This window comes from Anguilla anguilla, chromosome 5 (genome assembly GCF_013347855.1).
Source record: "Anguilla anguilla isolate fAngAng1 chromosome 5, fAngAng1.pri, whole genome shotgun sequence".
NCBI lineage: Eukaryota > Metazoa > Chordata > Actinopteri > Anguilliformes > Anguillidae > Anguilla > Anguilla anguilla.
This window is the reverse complement of record NC_049205.1, coordinates 12,314,154-12,331,329: the sequence shown is the minus strand read 5'-3', so window position 1 is coordinate 12,331,329 and position 17,176 is coordinate 12,314,154. Positions and strand designations below refer to the sequence as shown.

General features: G+C 51.3%; 1 protein-coding gene across 1 annotated transcript in view; it reads left to right on the top strand.

The window, feature by feature from the left end:
* Positions 1 to 17,176, top strand: part of ctnna2 (catenin (cadherin-associated protein), alpha 2) — a 357,955-nt gene that overhangs the window by 106,615 nt on the left and 234,164 nt on the right. The window contains exon 7 of the mRNA XM_035417945.1: positions 15,351 to 15,554. Coding sequence (XP_035273836.1) covers positions 15,351 to 15,554 — 204 coding nt within the window. The remainder of the gene's footprint in view (positions 1 to 15,350; positions 15,555 to 17,176) is intronic.

The window sequence follows — 17,176 nt, the reverse complement described above, 5'->3', positions numbered from 1 at the left end:
CCGGGATTACACCGAAGCCTTTTTAAAATATCGCGTCGATGATAACGCTCTGGGCCGCGTGTTTCCGTGTGCCGATGTTCTCTGCAGTGATCACTTGTATAAAAAAATAAATAAATAAAAAAAATAAAATAAAATAAATTAAAAAAAATAAAATAAAAAAAAATAAAAACATTTTGGCAAAGGCAGCATGTTTGAAGTGAACTTGCTGGAAGACAGAGAGCGGCTGGCTATTTCCCTCACTCTCGCGGTCAGAAGTGCGGAATCGTAGAGCAGACGCGACACGTTTGGGGCTGTTCTTTCGCGATCGCCTCTTTGGCGGTAATTGCGTTTCGGGCGCGGCGGGCGCCGATTGGAAGACGGAGCACGCCGTCGTGGCGGGCGTTGGGGTGCAGAGACGGCGGCGGGCCCGGGCGCTCACAGCTGGCGCTCGCGCTCGTAGCTGGCGCTAGTCTCCGTTTCGCACGTCGCTGTCAAACGAACGGGCGCCCTCGCTAGCTTAATCTCCGTTAGAACCTGCGAGAGCCTGGCTGACACACTGCCCAGGTCTGTTGTGCGCTGCTTATTAGGGACTGGTAAAGCCTTTCTGAATATTTAATAAAGGTTCCTTTCGGTCCGGCGGTTGGAACATAAATTTGAATCGTAATTACATTTTTGTAGCCGTGTAATTTCAATAAATAAAGCCTAATTAATTGGGCTTGGGGGGGCCGTAATTATTCTCAGGTTGAGGAAGGAGCCAGGCCCCCTCCCTCCCGGCCGTCGCGGGGTGGAACCGGCTCGCGCACGCCGCGCCCGCCCGCTCCTCGCTTCCTGCACGGAGGCCGGAGGCTTAGCGCCTCTCCCTGAAGCGCCATTTTACCGCTCGGGCCCAGGTGGGCTAGCGCAGCGGACCCCCGATGCCCTCGAGGCTCGCCAAGCATGGCTCTGATCCCTGCAGGTTGACTGGGGTTCACCCGGGCTTGCGAGTCCTCCCTGAGGGGTTACCTGGGGTACCGGGGGTTGGGTCAGATGCCCGGGCCTCTCAGCTCCCCACCTTCAGGTCTCTTCCACTGCCACAAAATGGAAGCAGAGGTCACAGATAGGGCCTGTGACATTCCTGCTTGTTAACGTGCTACTTTTATTTTATTTTTTATTTATTATTTATTTGTCTTTCATTTGGTAGATACTGTCATACAAAAGCAGGCTTACACTGCTATTGTGTTATGATGCATTTCATCTATTAGCCGTGAGAACATTAGCACTGGGCCGCAGGCCTGCGAGAACTATAGCAAGCGTGCATCAGGCAGAAAAAAGCGATAACAACATGAAAGTAACATTAAACAAAATGATAGTGCCGAGCAGTTCTCCTTTAAGGACAAAAGCGCGTGTCCCTTTGTCATCGATTACTAGTCAAGAACGGGACAGCAGTCGCTGGGTCTCCAGAACTCCAGCTGTTTCCCCTGCACGCATTCGGAGGCTAAAGCGTCCCACTGCACCTCCCTTAGCCCGCCCGGTGGCATTAATCAATCCTGCGCTACATTATTAAGCATCTTTCTAAGGTCAGGTTTGATAACTGCGGCTTGTAAATCAGAGCCCGCGCACCTGCGCCGCCTCCGCCGTTATTTTCCGCTTAAACCCGCGCAAACTTTTTTTTTTTTCTTCTGCCGCAGCTGCGATTTACGGCCCGGGCCGGCCCGGATGGCGGGCGGCGCGCGGTGCCCCCCGCGGCTCCGGGACGGAGGCGTGACTACGCCGCGTTATCCGTTTAGCGAACCAGCGGCCTCGTCTCGGGTGACTTAGCGCCTAGCAGCTTGGGTTGAGCGCCACACTCGCGGGAGCACCCTGAGGGACCGGCTCCCGGCCTTCGGCTTCCCGCAGCGCCATTACCGCAAACAGGCAGGCGCTGCCGTAACTGCAGGCCCGATCGGCCGCTTCCCCCAGTTACCAGAAGTCTAGTCAATTTGCCATCCTATCCATTCACATACAATGCACAGTTTACATGGAGGAATGAAACGCTGCTCCTCCAGAACCACAGAGCTACATACACAACATCCACAAGACGGGTGTTTTGTTCTGGACTACACACAGTGCAATTAAACATGGCAGGTATAATGTAATACAATAAATACAATGAAGATGTATAGGGCTGTGTTACACACAAGACTACGCTGTATAACAAGTGCTGCCCCTCGTTTCTTGTGGCCCTGGCTGACTCCGTGCTGCTCGGCTGTAGACGTCCAGTCGCCGGGCAGACTGTCAGTAGCCAGAAGAGATTTATATGGCTTTAACTGGGTCTTTTTTTGCATAATACGGGACCACTAAACCAGGGAGAGGCGACTTAATAGTCTGTCCAACAGGGGCGAGTCCTCCCTCTGTCTGTTCCCTGGATTGATCGGCGTATCCATCACCCCTGTGTAATCCCGCTGTCCTTCACAGACGCGGTTAAAGCGAAGGCTCTGCAGAGCGGAGGTACAGTCCTCCGGCAGGCAATTACGCCGCTGTTTGATGCGAGAACATTTTCGGCGAAACGCTTTGGACGCAACGGTGTGTCGCAAGCGCTCGTTTTTGGCGGGCGGAGGCGTGTGGCAGTCTCCACTCCGCGGCACGCCTGCCCGGTCTTGGCGGGAAATCGCGGGGCAGGGGGGGACGATCTTTGGCGTCATACGCGATGCGAGCGCGTCGATTCGCTTGGCTGTTTCCACGGTTACGAGCGGGGGTTGTGAATGCATCTGTGAATACCCCTGCTCTGCAAATGTGCCGAGATAAAGGAAGATATTAAATACCCCTGAAGGGACCGACCTTGAATAAGTCGACAGACTCTTTTGTCAGGCGATTGAAAGTGGTGTTATTTCTTGCTAGGGGTCCATAATTGGGTGGTATTTGTGTTCACTGGTCCATTTCGCTTCCAGAAATCAAAAGAACCACTGCTCTGCCGCAGATGTTATTTATTTGTTTAGTAGGCGCCATCAACTGTGACTTCCTTTTGCGCCCAAATTTTGCACGGTACATATTCTGAGACTTTATCTTTTGTCGTCCACGCAGCCTGAGATTTACCGCTGCAATTGAAGTGTATTACTTTGTGCTCACTCAAGGGTACAGCGGCTGGTTCCCATGTGAGTTTCGACATTTGTTTCTGCGTACGATACGTTCAGATAACTAATACCCGGAATGTTTTTATTTTTAAAAAAAAACTGAATCAAGAAGGGTAGCGGAGGAAAAAAAAACATTGAATATGCTGTCTCCTGGCCAAATCTTCCGTGTACTTGCACAGAATCCTCTTTGCAGTCTTTGGATATCCAGCTTTGTGGAGTGTGCTTTTTGGGAGTAATTACTGAAGGAGGGCGATTTAAATTATTAAAAATTTCACATGTGCGGCGCTCTCCAGATGTAATGCATTTGGTCTCTGAGTTCTATCAGCGTTTGTTCACGGTGGTGATGCGGCTGCCGTTTAGCAACCCAGGAAATCAAAGGCCGGCAGTCTTGGAAGCGCCTGAAGCTGCAGCACGGACTGTTCCGGGAGGGAATATTAGCCTAATGTGTTTACCTGTTGTTATTCCCAGCAGTGGCCCCTTTCGCACGCTTAATGCGTTTGGCATTTAGGAACGCTATCGCTACCGTTTTTCCAGTCGTTTGCCTCTGTAGTCTGAGAACGAGCTCGGGCCACGCGAGATCGGGAAGAGGCCGGCGCGGGAGCTCCGCTAGACCCGTCAGCCGGTCCGATCTGTCGGCGCTACCGTGACGATGCGCGTCGGGGCCGAGGCCAGACGCGACGGTGGCGGTGGGCGTGACGCGTTTCCTGTGGAGAGTTGTTCCACTTTCACTTGGTTGTTTAATGCAGTTGTCTGAGCTCTGGGGCCGGGGCTGGCTTTCGTTGTTATGCAGTGCTTCGTTGGTCCATTAAAGCAATTGACTTGCCTCACTATGCTTCTTAAGTTTTAATTGGTTGCTGATCTCAAGGTGAAAAAAAAAGAAAAAAAAAAAGCAGACCCTCCGGCTGTCCAGGACCGGGGTTTGGCATCTCTAATTTAACCTGGCCCTGGAGCTTCGCAGAGCTAACCACACAAGGTTCTATTCTGTTACTGGACATTGCGTTTCTGTATTATGGACTTTGAATATTCATGAAGAGGCGTGTCCAAGGGCAGAAAATCCATTGCCTCAGTATTGTCCTTGGTCATGCCCCCCCATGAATACTAACTGTAACATTTCACTTCAGCAGCAGAGAACGTTCTATGCTAGGAATACAAAGTTGCCTATCTGGTTAGTTGAAAGGGTCTTCAGGAATGCACGCCACACACAAGTATTTGGTAAAGAGAAGGAGATAACGAATTCAAACATCCAGGCATTCAAATACCATACTGTGTGGCCTGTCAGTTATGTGGACCAGCTCTCAAACGATTGTCAATAGGAATGAGAGGAAAAATCCACAAATTGTTTCTCAGTGGGCAGGGTTTAGGTCCGTGTACGAAGACCCTTTTATGACACACACAGTCTTTCTTCCTGAGAGTGTCCATGAACAGCTTTCATTGCAGTTTTGTTCTTTACCTAGACAGAACTGGTGTATTGTACGGTGCTTGGAAGGGTTGAAGACCCAAGGTTATGTACATAATTAATGATTGATCGTCCGGCGCTTGGAATGCTCAAAACACGCATTGTGTTGAGAAAAGGAAGCCGCAGAAACGGACTGTCAGACCTGCTGTGAACCGGGGTCCAGGTGACATTTTGTTTCCTATCAAGTTTTTTTTTCTTCAGTTTCATAGATGGAGAGAGGTATCAAACGCAGGGAGCGGGGGTGGGGGTGTTGGGGGGTTGTGGGGGGGGGGGGGGGGGGGGGGGGGGGAGGAGGAGATGGGATGTCAAGAATTGTACGCTCAGGGGAACGAGCAGGAGATACAGCCTCTGCAAATAATCTCATAGCAACAGGAACCTTTCTGCGGGCGGAAGAGTGCATAAAAATGTGCATTTCGAAGGTATGCTGGCGGGTTTTTTCTTCCCTCAGAACTTCATGAAAGAGTAATGCGGGCAAAGATGAAATCACAGGGACGAAGTGCGGCGGTAACGTGGAGGTGAGCGCGCGCGGCGCAACGTGACTGGAGATTGCGGCCTAACGCGACGCCAGACGCCATCGAACGCCTTTCCTCAGTCGAGACCATTTTTTCCCCCTTCTGTTTATTTGTATGTTTATTCGTTTAATTCCCTGAAACGTACGTCACGGACAGGCACGGGGTGCTGGGCGTCCGATCTCGCGGGGGTGTGGGGGGGAGGTGGGTTTGTCCGATTCGACGAATCGACCGATCGATCATAACCGCGGCTTCCGTTACTGGATTGCTTCGAAGGCCTGGAAATGGTAGCTTTCCCAGAATCGGAGAAGAGAACGTGCCGGAAAACCAGCGGAATGAAAACAAATGGGGGGGATAAAGAGGGATTAACTAATGTATCCATCAGCCGACCACGCAAACCCGGAGGCCTATGGCGGGGGGTGGATGACCGGCAGTGGGCCTGCGTTGGGTGGGGACTCTCAGACCTCACACTGCGTTCAGAACACGGGCGTGTTAAACGGTCGGCTTGCCGAGGTCTAACGTCCGAGAGTGACGCGTGCCCAAATGAGCCATCGTGTTCCCCTGTTGGCGTCCCGTCGTGTTCCCCTGTTCCTGTTGGCGTCCCGTCGTCGAACAGCGAACAGGCTCGGGAGCGCACGTACGGGAGTTCACGAGAGGGGTGAGCCCTCTCCCTGAGCCCCAGATTGTTTGGGATATTTACATTCCTTGACACCGGGATATCTCGAGGATTGATTCCGCTGTTTGCTATGCGTCCCCCATCACTGCAGCATCCACTGACTCGGGCTTTGTGAGCAAGCTCCCCTCGTTAACATGGAGAGGCGGTTTTATTTGCTTTCCGCGCTGTAAATAAAAAATTCTCGGATATCGCCCGCCTGCCGCCGCATTCTTCTCTCGGCGTTTTACTTTTTCCACCCCTTTTTTTTTTTTATCTATCGTTTCTCATGTTTCCAGCTTTTTTTCGGAGGACAGGTCTTCAGAGCGATATAGCTGAACGCGGAGTTCACCCCTGCCGCTGCGAGGCGTTGGGAATTTGCCGGGAGAATGATGCGATCGTGGCTGGCTCCGCTCCCCCTGCATACTGAGCGGGTTCTGGAGGTTCTGGAGGGGTGAGCGGGTTACGCAGGGAGGAAGGCGGCGCCACCGCTGACGGGAGAGAGAGGCGTCATCGACCGCAAAACTGCTGGAGCTGTCATATTTCAGCAGTGGTTTCTTTAAAGTGCTCTTTTTGTAAAAGTGCTTTTGCCCCTTTTTTCCTCCCTAGAATTTGGAGCGCTCTCGATTCTGCGGTGTGCTGACAAGTGTTCGGTCTCCTCCGAAGTGCACGGGGTCAGCTGCAGCTTCTTATCGCGTTGTTTGCAAGTCGAGTCAGAGGACCGCACTTCCTGTGCAGCTCAACAGACAGACCTCAGAGTCTGGGGTTGAGTGTTTCCCTGCTGCGCATTCCTCTGGTTGAGTGTTCCCCTGATGCTCGTTCTTGGGGTTGAGTGTTCCCCTGGGCTCGTTCCTGGGGTTGAGTGTTCCCACACCTCTAGTTCCTGGGGTTGAGTGTTCCCCTGGGCTTGTTCCTGGGGTTGAGTGTTCCCACACCTCTAGTTCCTGGGGTTGAGTGTTCCCCTGGGCTTGTTCCTGGGGTTGAGTGTTCCCACACCTCTAGTTCCTGGAGTTGAGTGTTCCCCTGGGCTTGTTCCTGGGGTTGAGTGTTCCCGTTCCCCTGCGCTCTTTTTTGGGGATGAGTGTTCCCCTGCGCTCTTTTTTTGGGGGTGAGTGTTCCCCTGCGCTCTTTTTTGGGGATGAGTGTTCCCCTGCGCTCTTTCGGGGCCCCGGGCGCACGGAGAGTGCGCTGACGCACGCCATTCACGAAACCCCCTCTCACAGCTGTGCTCCTGTTTTCCCCCACTGCAATAACGCGGAACATCAATTTTTCAGCGCGGCGGACTAAGGGGCCTCACGCTCAGTTTAAGTGTTTGAACGAGTCCGGTTTTACGCGTCCCGCCTATGAAATATTCACGCCCGACCGTCGTTTACCGCGCTTTGCGGCGGAAATAAAGGTAAAAGCTCCAGCTGCATTATTTAAAACTGCCCACAGGTGGTCTTCAGTTACAGAGCCGTAAAGACACTGGGAAACAGCCTGCTTTTTGCACCATTTCCTCTTTTTTTTTTTTTTTGAGCGTGTTGTCACATAATGGAGATAACCATAATGCTCATGTAAGTGTATGTAATGGCTCCCTCCTTTACTTAGCTTTAAGAGGCTAAAACCGTTGTTACACATTCTGCAATGACGCGCTTCCGTACGCCCTGTAGGATTGATTCGCGGGCGCTGAACCTGCGGTTGAGAGGACCCTCATAGGTTTTAAATGATACAGCCACAGCGGCCGCAGTAACATCCCTCAGCAAAACAAACAATCGACCGACCCGATAAACGCGCAGAGGGGACCTTTTGTGCGAGTCTTTTTGATTGGCTGTCACAGGAACACGTGGCCATTCAGAAAATCTCTGCTTTTGTTCAGTAAGTCTATACTGCACATATCTCCTGCAGTATGTTTCCAAGGAGATCTTAGGAAAGAAGAAGGGGGAAAAAAAAATAATCATCTCATCAGAGAAGGCTGATTCATAAGAAAATCTTTAATCAGGTCTGAAGGAAGGGACAGTGACTAACTCCATATTCGCTTGGTCGGCACCCAGCCCGAGGCCTAAGATTTTAGAATCCAAATATCCCACTGGAAGGACCAATGACATGCTTAATCATCACTGGACTGCCCCGGGCCCCTTGTATGCCTGTTCAAAGGAATAATATCCGAAAGAACAAAGTAAAAAAACTATATTTGCTTATTTTAAACCAAGAGAGGCAGCCGACTCCCCCCTGTGCTTTCTCTCCTCATAGGAAACGCAACGCACTAATGTGATATGAGCCTGCAGATTCATAATCATGCAGATTATCAGTAGAGACTTTTTTCTGTTACATTTTGTTGAGTTTAATGTCTGGGCTTCTGAGTTCTTGAGGCAGTGCAAACTATCCACAGAAAGGATGCAGGGCTCATGTTCGGTCCACAGTTTAGAGTGGTCGATGGCACTCTTATGGAACCCCTGTTTGCTGTCAGCTGCTAAAATAAAAATCACACACGGTGTGGGAGAGAGGAAGGAAAAGAGCGGCCAGGGCTGTTTGCCTAAAGATATTTTCCTTTTCAAACTCACTTTGTCATTACCAAACTCCAGCTAATCTTTCACTGACATTTCAATTTTTGGAGCCAGACACATTTCCTCATTACCTGTTTGTCCCGTCAAATTTGAGCTTTTCTGCCCAGCAAAGTCTGTTTCTGCGGGCAAATGCTCAAACCGTAGTGCAGGCTAACGGCGAAATAAACGCGTCCGCTCAGACGAGGAGAGAAACGTGCGGAGCTCGAGCAGGCGGCAGTCCTGGTGCTCGTAAACACGGGTTCTCTTTTCTCCTGGGCTCCCACAATGCTTAGCTCCGGATCGGTCGCCGGCATGCCGCGCACGGAGCCGGTGATCAATGCGTGTCTGACGGGGGCGCGTGCCGCTCGGGGGCCGCTCTGGCCCGGGGGGCCCCAGCTGGTCCGGCCTTATGTAGGGGTGCGGTTTGGCCCCCGCTCGCCAGGCTAGGGGGGCCGAGTCGGCTTTCTCACAGCTGGGGCCACATCTTGCATCCAAAGGGGGGGGGGGAGCCCGGTCTCGGCCCTGGAAGGCCAAACCACACCCCCGCACCCCCCCCCCGCCCTTCCCGCCGGCTTGTTTTTCCACTCTTTGTATTAACACCCCCGGAACCAGGAGGGCTGCTTAAACTGCTCCAATTAAAGAAGTAATTAGTCAAATCGCATCTCTGTGTGCTCGTTTGGAAAAGAGCCTTCTGGACTCCAGGCCCCCCGCCCAGGGCCACAGTTGCACACCCGTCATCGCAGTCACCTGACACCACTGAGAACGAGAAGTCCACAAGTTTTGTGCTGCTCTCCGGTTCATTTTTATTCTCGTTGAAGTATTTTTCTGTATGCCCTCAGACACACAGTACACACAGTTTTCTTGGTATTCGCATTGAATGAACAATCTTGTACGAGGACAGAAAAAAAAAGTAGTTGGCGCCTGCCTAAGTTATGTTTGGAAAGGTTGAGGACAAATCAGAGTGCGGGACAATGAACTCCTACTTGAATGAATGGTACCTGTGCCACCTTGTCAACAGCCCTGTGTGGTAGTGCAGTGTTGAAGACCCACACACACTGACACACACACACACACAGTCAAGTCAAGCAGCCATTTCACAAAACGCGAAGAAAGTGCGTGCGGTTGGCTGTTCTGTTTTCAGCAGCGGTGCATGTGGATGGGCTGGATCCTGGTTGATTTCCTCATGCAGACTGAGAAAATCGCAGCGGTGTAACGGAGCTTCATCGACCGCGGCTATATGCGGCTCAAGCCTCGTACGTGCGTTTGTCAGCGAAGACCTGAACCGTTTATAGGGGAAACGCGGCGCAGCTAAACGGCTGCTGCTAACTGATTGCCGATGTCCGGAGCGCCGGTTTCGGAAAACGAATCTTTACATCGATATTTTTCTCGCGGTCAAAAAAAACTGGTAACGCGCTGTACGCGGACTGCGTGGTTTAATTAATGGACGCTATCGAGGCTGACACGCGGGCGGATGCAGATAATTACGTTAGCGCTTTGTTGACTCGAGCAGCGGCCATCGCTCATGTGACAACGATAGGGCTAACGGCGCTTTCCACCAGGGCACTTTGGGCCGCGTTCATTAAGCCAATCAATTAGAGGGATGGGGATGACTAATGCCCGATTACAGGACCGTAGGCCGCCTGTCACTCGCTATAAGGCTCACCGTTGACCGGCCGCGGTCTGCGGAACCTGGTGGGGGGGGGGGGGTTGGTATTAGGCATGTATGCGCGATGAGACCGCTGGACCCCCCCCTCAGGCACCGCCCTGCGGCGTCGCAAGCGAGCGGGCGATCTGACGTGGGCTCCCGGCGAGAGGGGGGGTTGGCGCTTGCGATTTGATTGGCTGACGAAGCTCATACCCGCTGGGGGGAGGGGAATGGGGGGGGGGGGGGGCAGTAGAAAACGGAACGAATCAATGGCATCACCGGGACGTCCTTCGACTTCTGCAGACCCGTGAGCATCTGCTTTTGCTGTCGCAATAGGGGGATTTGCATGTGATTCGCGAAAGGTCACCAGCCATTGAAAGAGACAGATCCCTCTCCAATCATGGAAGGATTTCATGTCTTCTCTCCTTAAGGCCGATCCAGGAAAAAAAGCACCCTCTTTTCTTCAACCGCAACCGTTCCATATTCATCGTTTTTGGCACGCCGATGTCAAAAGCTTGCATTGCGTTAAGTGCATTACGGACGTGTGTGGAGTGTTTGAAAGCATGTTCCACCCTTTCTTAGTCACCGAATTCATACCTACTTCCTCCTCCTACTTCCTGTTTGTTTTAGCGCGGAGGTAGCGGAGTGGGTAGGAAGGTGGATCCGGCGGATCCGCGCTGAACGCTCTGAGCCGGCGGCCGCTAGCGCCGACTCCCCCGTCCGACCGGCGACGCGGCGCTCCTCCTCTTCTTCGTTCTTCGACACGCGCCGGTCGCCGTGCTGAGAATAACAATCGGGCTAATTCCTCGGGGCCCGCTCGTCCTTTTTGTTTTTTTTTAGGGGACGGGTTTCAAGATGGTCCCCCGAGTTTTCACGCTGTTGCATTAAAAAAAAATATATATGTATATATATCAAGGTCACCGCGTCTTTGCGGTTATCTTTTAATCTCCCGTGTGAGCTTTTGCCGGAAGTGCGCCGGTGCTTTCATGAAGCCTCTGCGGTTTTTAGCCGCAGAGACGGAGACGTGGGGCCGCTCCCGGTCGACGCGCATTAGAGTCCGGCACCAACGAATGCTGTTTCCTACGGGCCTGTGAGGAGAGCGCGGCCTAGAAAATGTCAAAAGCCATTACGAGAACAATATGTACACGTGTCATTTAGTGCCCCGCTCAATTCCGATTGGATCAATCGATGTCTCTCCCTATTGAACAACCCCTGAACGCTTCTGGCTAACTCCGTTTCAAGAGTAAAATCTTTTCTTTCTTTTTTCTTTTTAGAAACTTTTTTTTTTCCCTCCATTGTTTTTACTCCCCGTGTCTTTCTCACTCTTTACTCCTCTATTTATCCCTCTATATTCTCTCCACACTGCCCTGCGTCCGTTTCTCTCGCTGTCTCACGCTTTGGCTTTGACTCTTTTTCGATTTTTTTGCTCTGTTATTCCTTCACGGTTTTTTCTTCTTTTCGCTCACCCCTTTTCTACACCTTCTCTCGCCTGCTCTGCCTTTTCTCTCTCGCCCTCTAACCCCTCTCTCCGGGGCGGATTAAATATTACCGCAGACTGTTCCAGTCGCCGATAAGGTGCGTTTCTGAGTAATGTTGCTGTTGCCTTTGGCGGCAAAAGCGGAAAAAAAAAAGCCCCGTTCACAGATAAATCTGCTCAGATCTCCATCTAAAGAGCTTCGTTCAGTGACAGCTCGGCTAACTTCCTATCTGCCGAGAGGCTCTTATCGCGGGTCAAACAAAAATAATAACCACTATGACATAGGCAAACTAATAATCCGGCTGTGGCTGAAACCGCGGTTTGGCCGCACCAGGAAATAGGATACGACTGTGAAAGCGAAGCTTTATCGCCGATCCCGACCAGATTATTTGAACTCGCGCCGCCGGTCCCTCCCCCTCCGAGGGGTCGGGGGCCGCGGCGCGCTAACCGAGAGAGAGAGGCGACCGCGTTCGCTTCAGCGCCAACGGAAGATTCACGACAGAGCCGCTGTGGAAAATTACACCTCGGAAACAACAACGAAGGGGAGAAAAAAAAAACAGAATGAAAATAAGAGACGGAGCTTGGGCTTGGGGGGGGGGGGGGGGGGGGGGGCGGCGGCGTCACCGCGTCCCGCGGGCGAGACGAGAGGGGGTGGGTGCGTAGCCGCCGCCGTCGTCTCCGCACGCGCCCAGCTTCAGAGCGACAGACTGTGTTGGCGTCCGTGGCAGCTAATATTTATGCCTTTTGAAAGCAGCGCGAGTCTGAACGCTCGGGAGAGCTGGGGTTGGTTGACGCGCGAGCAGCTGATCTTTAGTCGCAGTTATAAAAATACAATAACCGCTCGCGGCTTCTAAGCGCTTGGGAGAAAGCGGCGAACGTAATTAGCTGGAATGGTTGCTTACCCGACCTATTAGAGCCTGATTGGGCCACGGGGGTCAGGAGAGGGGAAAGATTTTGTCGGAAGCGGTTCCAGAATAATTACAGTAATAACAATGCCTCTCCGTCTCTGGTGTGTTTTTAAAAGACTTTTTACGGAGCCGTTTCTGAGGGTAAACAATGTGCCTGCGCCACGAAAACTCTCATTATTATCCGGTGATTGGACCCATCGCCGTGCGCCCTTGTGTTTCCCCAACGGGTATTTTGGAAAGAGGTATGCCCCCCTCCCCCCACCTCTAAAGGAAGGGCAAGGCTTTGAGAGATCACTGTGAAGGACACATACGTGACACTTGGTGCCAGTCGACTCTAGAAACCGCGGGACTTTTTTTCACGCCCCCGGAAGTGTCACTGGAGGTCCAGAAGGATGAGGGCCTGCTTTCCCTGTTGTCTAGGCAACAGGGCAGGGGGTGAGGCACTGCAGACAAATGAGGGGCTGATGGACTGACCTTTGTGCATTTGCGACCTGCTTCAAGGCTTACATTCCTATCTCTCTGCAAGTAACATGAAGCCCTAAGCACCATCAGACTGCTTCAGACACCAGGAATGGTGCGTTGTGTTGGATCAGGTTGTTGTGGCTCTGAGGAAGCTAGATGAATTACTTGGCTCGGTACGCCTGGTCAGGATATTTAACCTTTTCTCAGTATTTATCCAGCTGGAAAAACAGGTGGTACATTACTGTATAGGCTACGTGAACCTTCTGGTATGTTGGTCCCTGTCAAATATAAATCATTTCTAGATTTTAATGAACAGGGAGCCCTCTACTGGCCGGAAAGCTAGGTCACATGCAGCGTCCACGTGCCTTTGGAGGCCAGTTAATATGATGAAAGTGCAGGTGAGCCTTTCACCTCTCAGGCTCCTGTGTGCGAGAAAGCGGCTTTGAGGCAGATGTAGGCCGTCTGGAGTTCGGTTCAATGCAGAGCGGAATTGGACTCGAAACCCCACACGCATTAATAACCTAAAAAAGTGCAGACAGGGCATACTTTTACGCCGGCTGTCTCCCCGGCAACCCGCCTGTTCTGTAAAGTTGCGTGTTCATGCTGTCTCTGGTCTCTGAAAGTAGGTTATACTGATACAACACGTTGCTCTGCCCCACATCTCATTGTGCGCTAGTTAATAAACTGCATTTCGTAGGCCGGGCTGGGGTTGTGTGTGTGGGTCTGTCACTCATAACCCAAGCTGATGGTCTCAACTTGGAGGGGAGATATAAGGTATTGCATTGCCTGTCTGTTTGGGGTTTGCATTCTTCGTAGACTGCCAATAGATCTACGGAGCCCACAAAAAAACTAAGGTATTTCTTGTACATCTTGTGCACAGAAGATATTATCTTGTGCCCACAAGGTCTTACCGTGCACATGATTTGTATGTTGTGGGAGAAACATCCAAAATTTGTATTCAGATTACATCATAATGTTCAATACATAGGCCTATGTTTATGAAAAATCAGGAAGGGGAAGCCATGTGGATGAAGGCAGGTTTATTGATTTTCTTAAAGCGACGGCGACTTTAATAACTTGTTCCCACAAGATACAGCTTAAAGAAATAAATACAATTTTTTGGAACTTTGGGGGCTCTGTAGAAATCTCTCTGCGACAATGGCAAATTGAATCCTGCTTTACCACTGCCGCACGGCAGTTTTTTCAGGCGCATTAAGAGGCGTCAACGTAACAACGTATCCGCCACAAAAAATGTTTGCACAACAGTAATGGGTGCAATTGCCGCGCGCGGCGTTGTTACCTGCAATAAAAAAAAAAAAAAGCAATAAACCTATATTTCATAGACTTAAATGGCTTTCTAAAGAGTGCAAATTAACAGCTTTGCTTCCAGGCTTTAGGATGTGGATCAGCCTAAGATATAATCACGGGCAGAGAAGAATAATCGCTCGCTCGGTTTACGGCTCGACTCTGGGCTGTTTGTATTTTATGCCGGCTTTGGACGCGTTTCCGTTGGATTCCGGCAAAGCCGTGCGAAACGCATTCAGTCTTTCGGCGGCGGACGGGGGCCGCCGGCCGCCCCCGCAAACCAATAAAAAGTTCAATTTTCGCCGGCGCGATAACGCTTCGGGTTTCATTTTTTTTTTTTAATACGGCGATATCGCAGGAAGCGCTGTCCGCCTTTTAAATCTCGCCGCTGACATTTCCTGCGTCGCGGCCTAAAAGTTAGGAGCGTTCTCGGGGAGACGCCGGCCCCGCGGCCGCCCGGCGTCGAGCGGCAGCGCCAAAGGTCTTTTTAAACACCCCGCCCCCGCCGCCCGCACAATAAGCACGCTAACATTACACAGAGCGGGAGGCACCGCGGGACTCCGGAGCCTTCCTCGTAACCTGTCTCTTTACTAATAAACGCTACCTATTCCAGCATGACTTCCCATATCGCGCCACAAACTGCTGCGAATAGGATATTTAAATTGTACAGCCATAAAACATAATATCGCTGCCATCAATATGGTAATTTTTTTCCTGCCATGGAGCTCATAAAATCTCTATTTTGTAGCAACTTAGACAATAAAGCAGAGCGACCTTATTCTGCATTCTGTGCTTAAAAGCGCCATAAAAACGGAGGAGGGCTGTAACTCTAGCCCTGAAACAGACCTTGAAGGTGACCTTCCCGCAGTGGCTGGCTACCAACTTCGACAGATTGGCCAAAAACCTTCTGTTGCCACTAGCCTTGCCAAACGTAGCATTTTTTTTGTCTTTAAACACATCACATGTTTTTGTTGCATTTCATTAGTGATTACTATTATTATTATATTACATATTTTTGTTTGTCCCACTGAGTTTCCAAATCTCATTTGCAAGAGTAGCTAACAGGGTAGCATACAAATAGCATTTGTTTCTCAAGCCACGTATAACAAATGGATCACCATGTGAATCTTTAGGACTGAAACTCTGCAGAAGACTAGAGGGATCAGAGGATTGTGGGGGTGAAGAAACAGTAGCGCATTCTTCATATGTGATCATGTCTGATTTCCCCTGTTCTCGCGCACAGGCTTACATGGAGGGCGGGCGGGTTTTGGCGATGCTGGTGGTCTGGGTGCCGGCATTCCGCGAGCATTCTTGATGTAGTTCCCCTCTCTCTCTCTCGCTTTCAGAACAAGATCATCCTGGACCCGCTGACGTTCAGCGAGGCGCGGTTCCGCCCGTCCCTGGAGGAGCGCCTGGAGAGCATCATCAGCGGCGCGGCGCTGATGGCCGACTCGTCCTGCACGCGCGACGACCGGCGCGAGCGCATCGTGGCCGAGTGCAACGCCGTCCGGCAGGCGCTGCAGGACCTGCTGAGCGAGTACATGAACAACGTGAGTCCCACCCCCCTTTCCCCCGAACACTGCAGCTAGCGTGTGAACCAGGCCCCAAGCCCTAACCCTGACTCCAGGGCCCTGTAACTGCAACTAGCTGTCCCCAAGCCCTAACCCTAAATTCAGGGCCCTATAACCGTAACCTGAGGTCCCCAAGACCTAACCATAACTGTAGGTCCCCAAAACTATAACCATAACCTGAGGTCCGCCAGCATTGTCCATAAAACCAGGTCCCCAAAATTACAGTTCAACAATAACCTGAGGTGCGCAAGCCATGTCCATGACACCAGGTCCCCAAAATTACAGTATAACCATAACCTGAGATGCCCAAGCCCAGTACATAACACCTGATCCCCTAACTGTAACTCTGGGTCCACCCAGTCTTTTTCCCCAGGTCCCCCTAACCATATCCCCTTCTGCCAGTCCCATTAAATGTGACACCAGGTCCCAGAACCATAACCACAATGAACCATAACCATGATGAATCTCATCTCTATCTCCAGTCTTTTCCCCCGAAATCTGTCCCTACCCCCAAACCCCAAGACTAACTCCTGGAGAACGGTCCTGACCTGGATAAGTTGAAGGAAAGTTTTAAAATAGTTTGTGTTGGCGTAAAACAAATTAATGAATAAATTAAGAGCGCAAGGCCGTGGATCAGTCAGTTGGAGGTGATCGCTCATGTCTGACCTGATCCGCACTCTATCTCAGCTCAGCGCTCATCGCGCTGGTGATGGAAAACTCCGGATCTCAGGCTGAAAATCTCTGTCAAACGAGGGGATTACACATGCATTAGTGTCATTGGCTGTCAGCAAATATGAAATATAATGCTTTTATATAAGATGAATGGTGTTCCCTTGTAGTTATCCGTTATTATAAAGCAGTGCGTACGAACAATGATCGACGACTCTAATCCCGGGCCGGGCGCAAAAGCGGGGATTGCACGTTCTTCTTCATAACTAAGCTGATTGGAGGTGAAGTCAACTTGGAAGTAGTGGAGTATGACTTCAACTCCCATCAGCCCCATTACAGACAGACAGTTGCTACATTCAGAAGGTGCTGGGGGGCTGATGGATTTTTATGTTCCGGTTTCTCTGAAATGTCTGTTCAGTGGTCTCAGAGCTACAAATACACACAACTCAGAGCGGGCATTGGTCCTTCTGTCTTTAAGCAGGCACTTAAGGGGTCTGTGTTTCCCCTATTCGGTGAGTTACAGTTCTTCCGTGGAAAGAGGGAATCCCAGGTAGCGTGCATCAACTGGTATAAGACGGTCAAGGCCTGCCCTTGTTGAGTTTCTGAGATGTCATCCAGCCCTGGAGAGGATTTTCCTGTCAGCTGCGGCTGTGATTAGCAGACCCGGCGAGCTCTGGATGTGATTTGAATCCAGGCTGCGTCGATCTCGCACGCCTCATCAACACCTTCTGGGGAGAGGGAGGGTTTGTTTAGGAGGCCTGATGAATTTCGGGAGGCTCATAGCGGGACTGAAATGTAAAAGGCGTTAGGCCGAGGCGCTCCGGGGTGAGTCGCTCGAAACTCGGCGGGGGGAGGTGGGCGGATGTTGTGTGGGTGATGTCATAACGAAGACGACGGGAGTGGGAGGCGGTCCTGCTTTAGGAGCAGCCAAT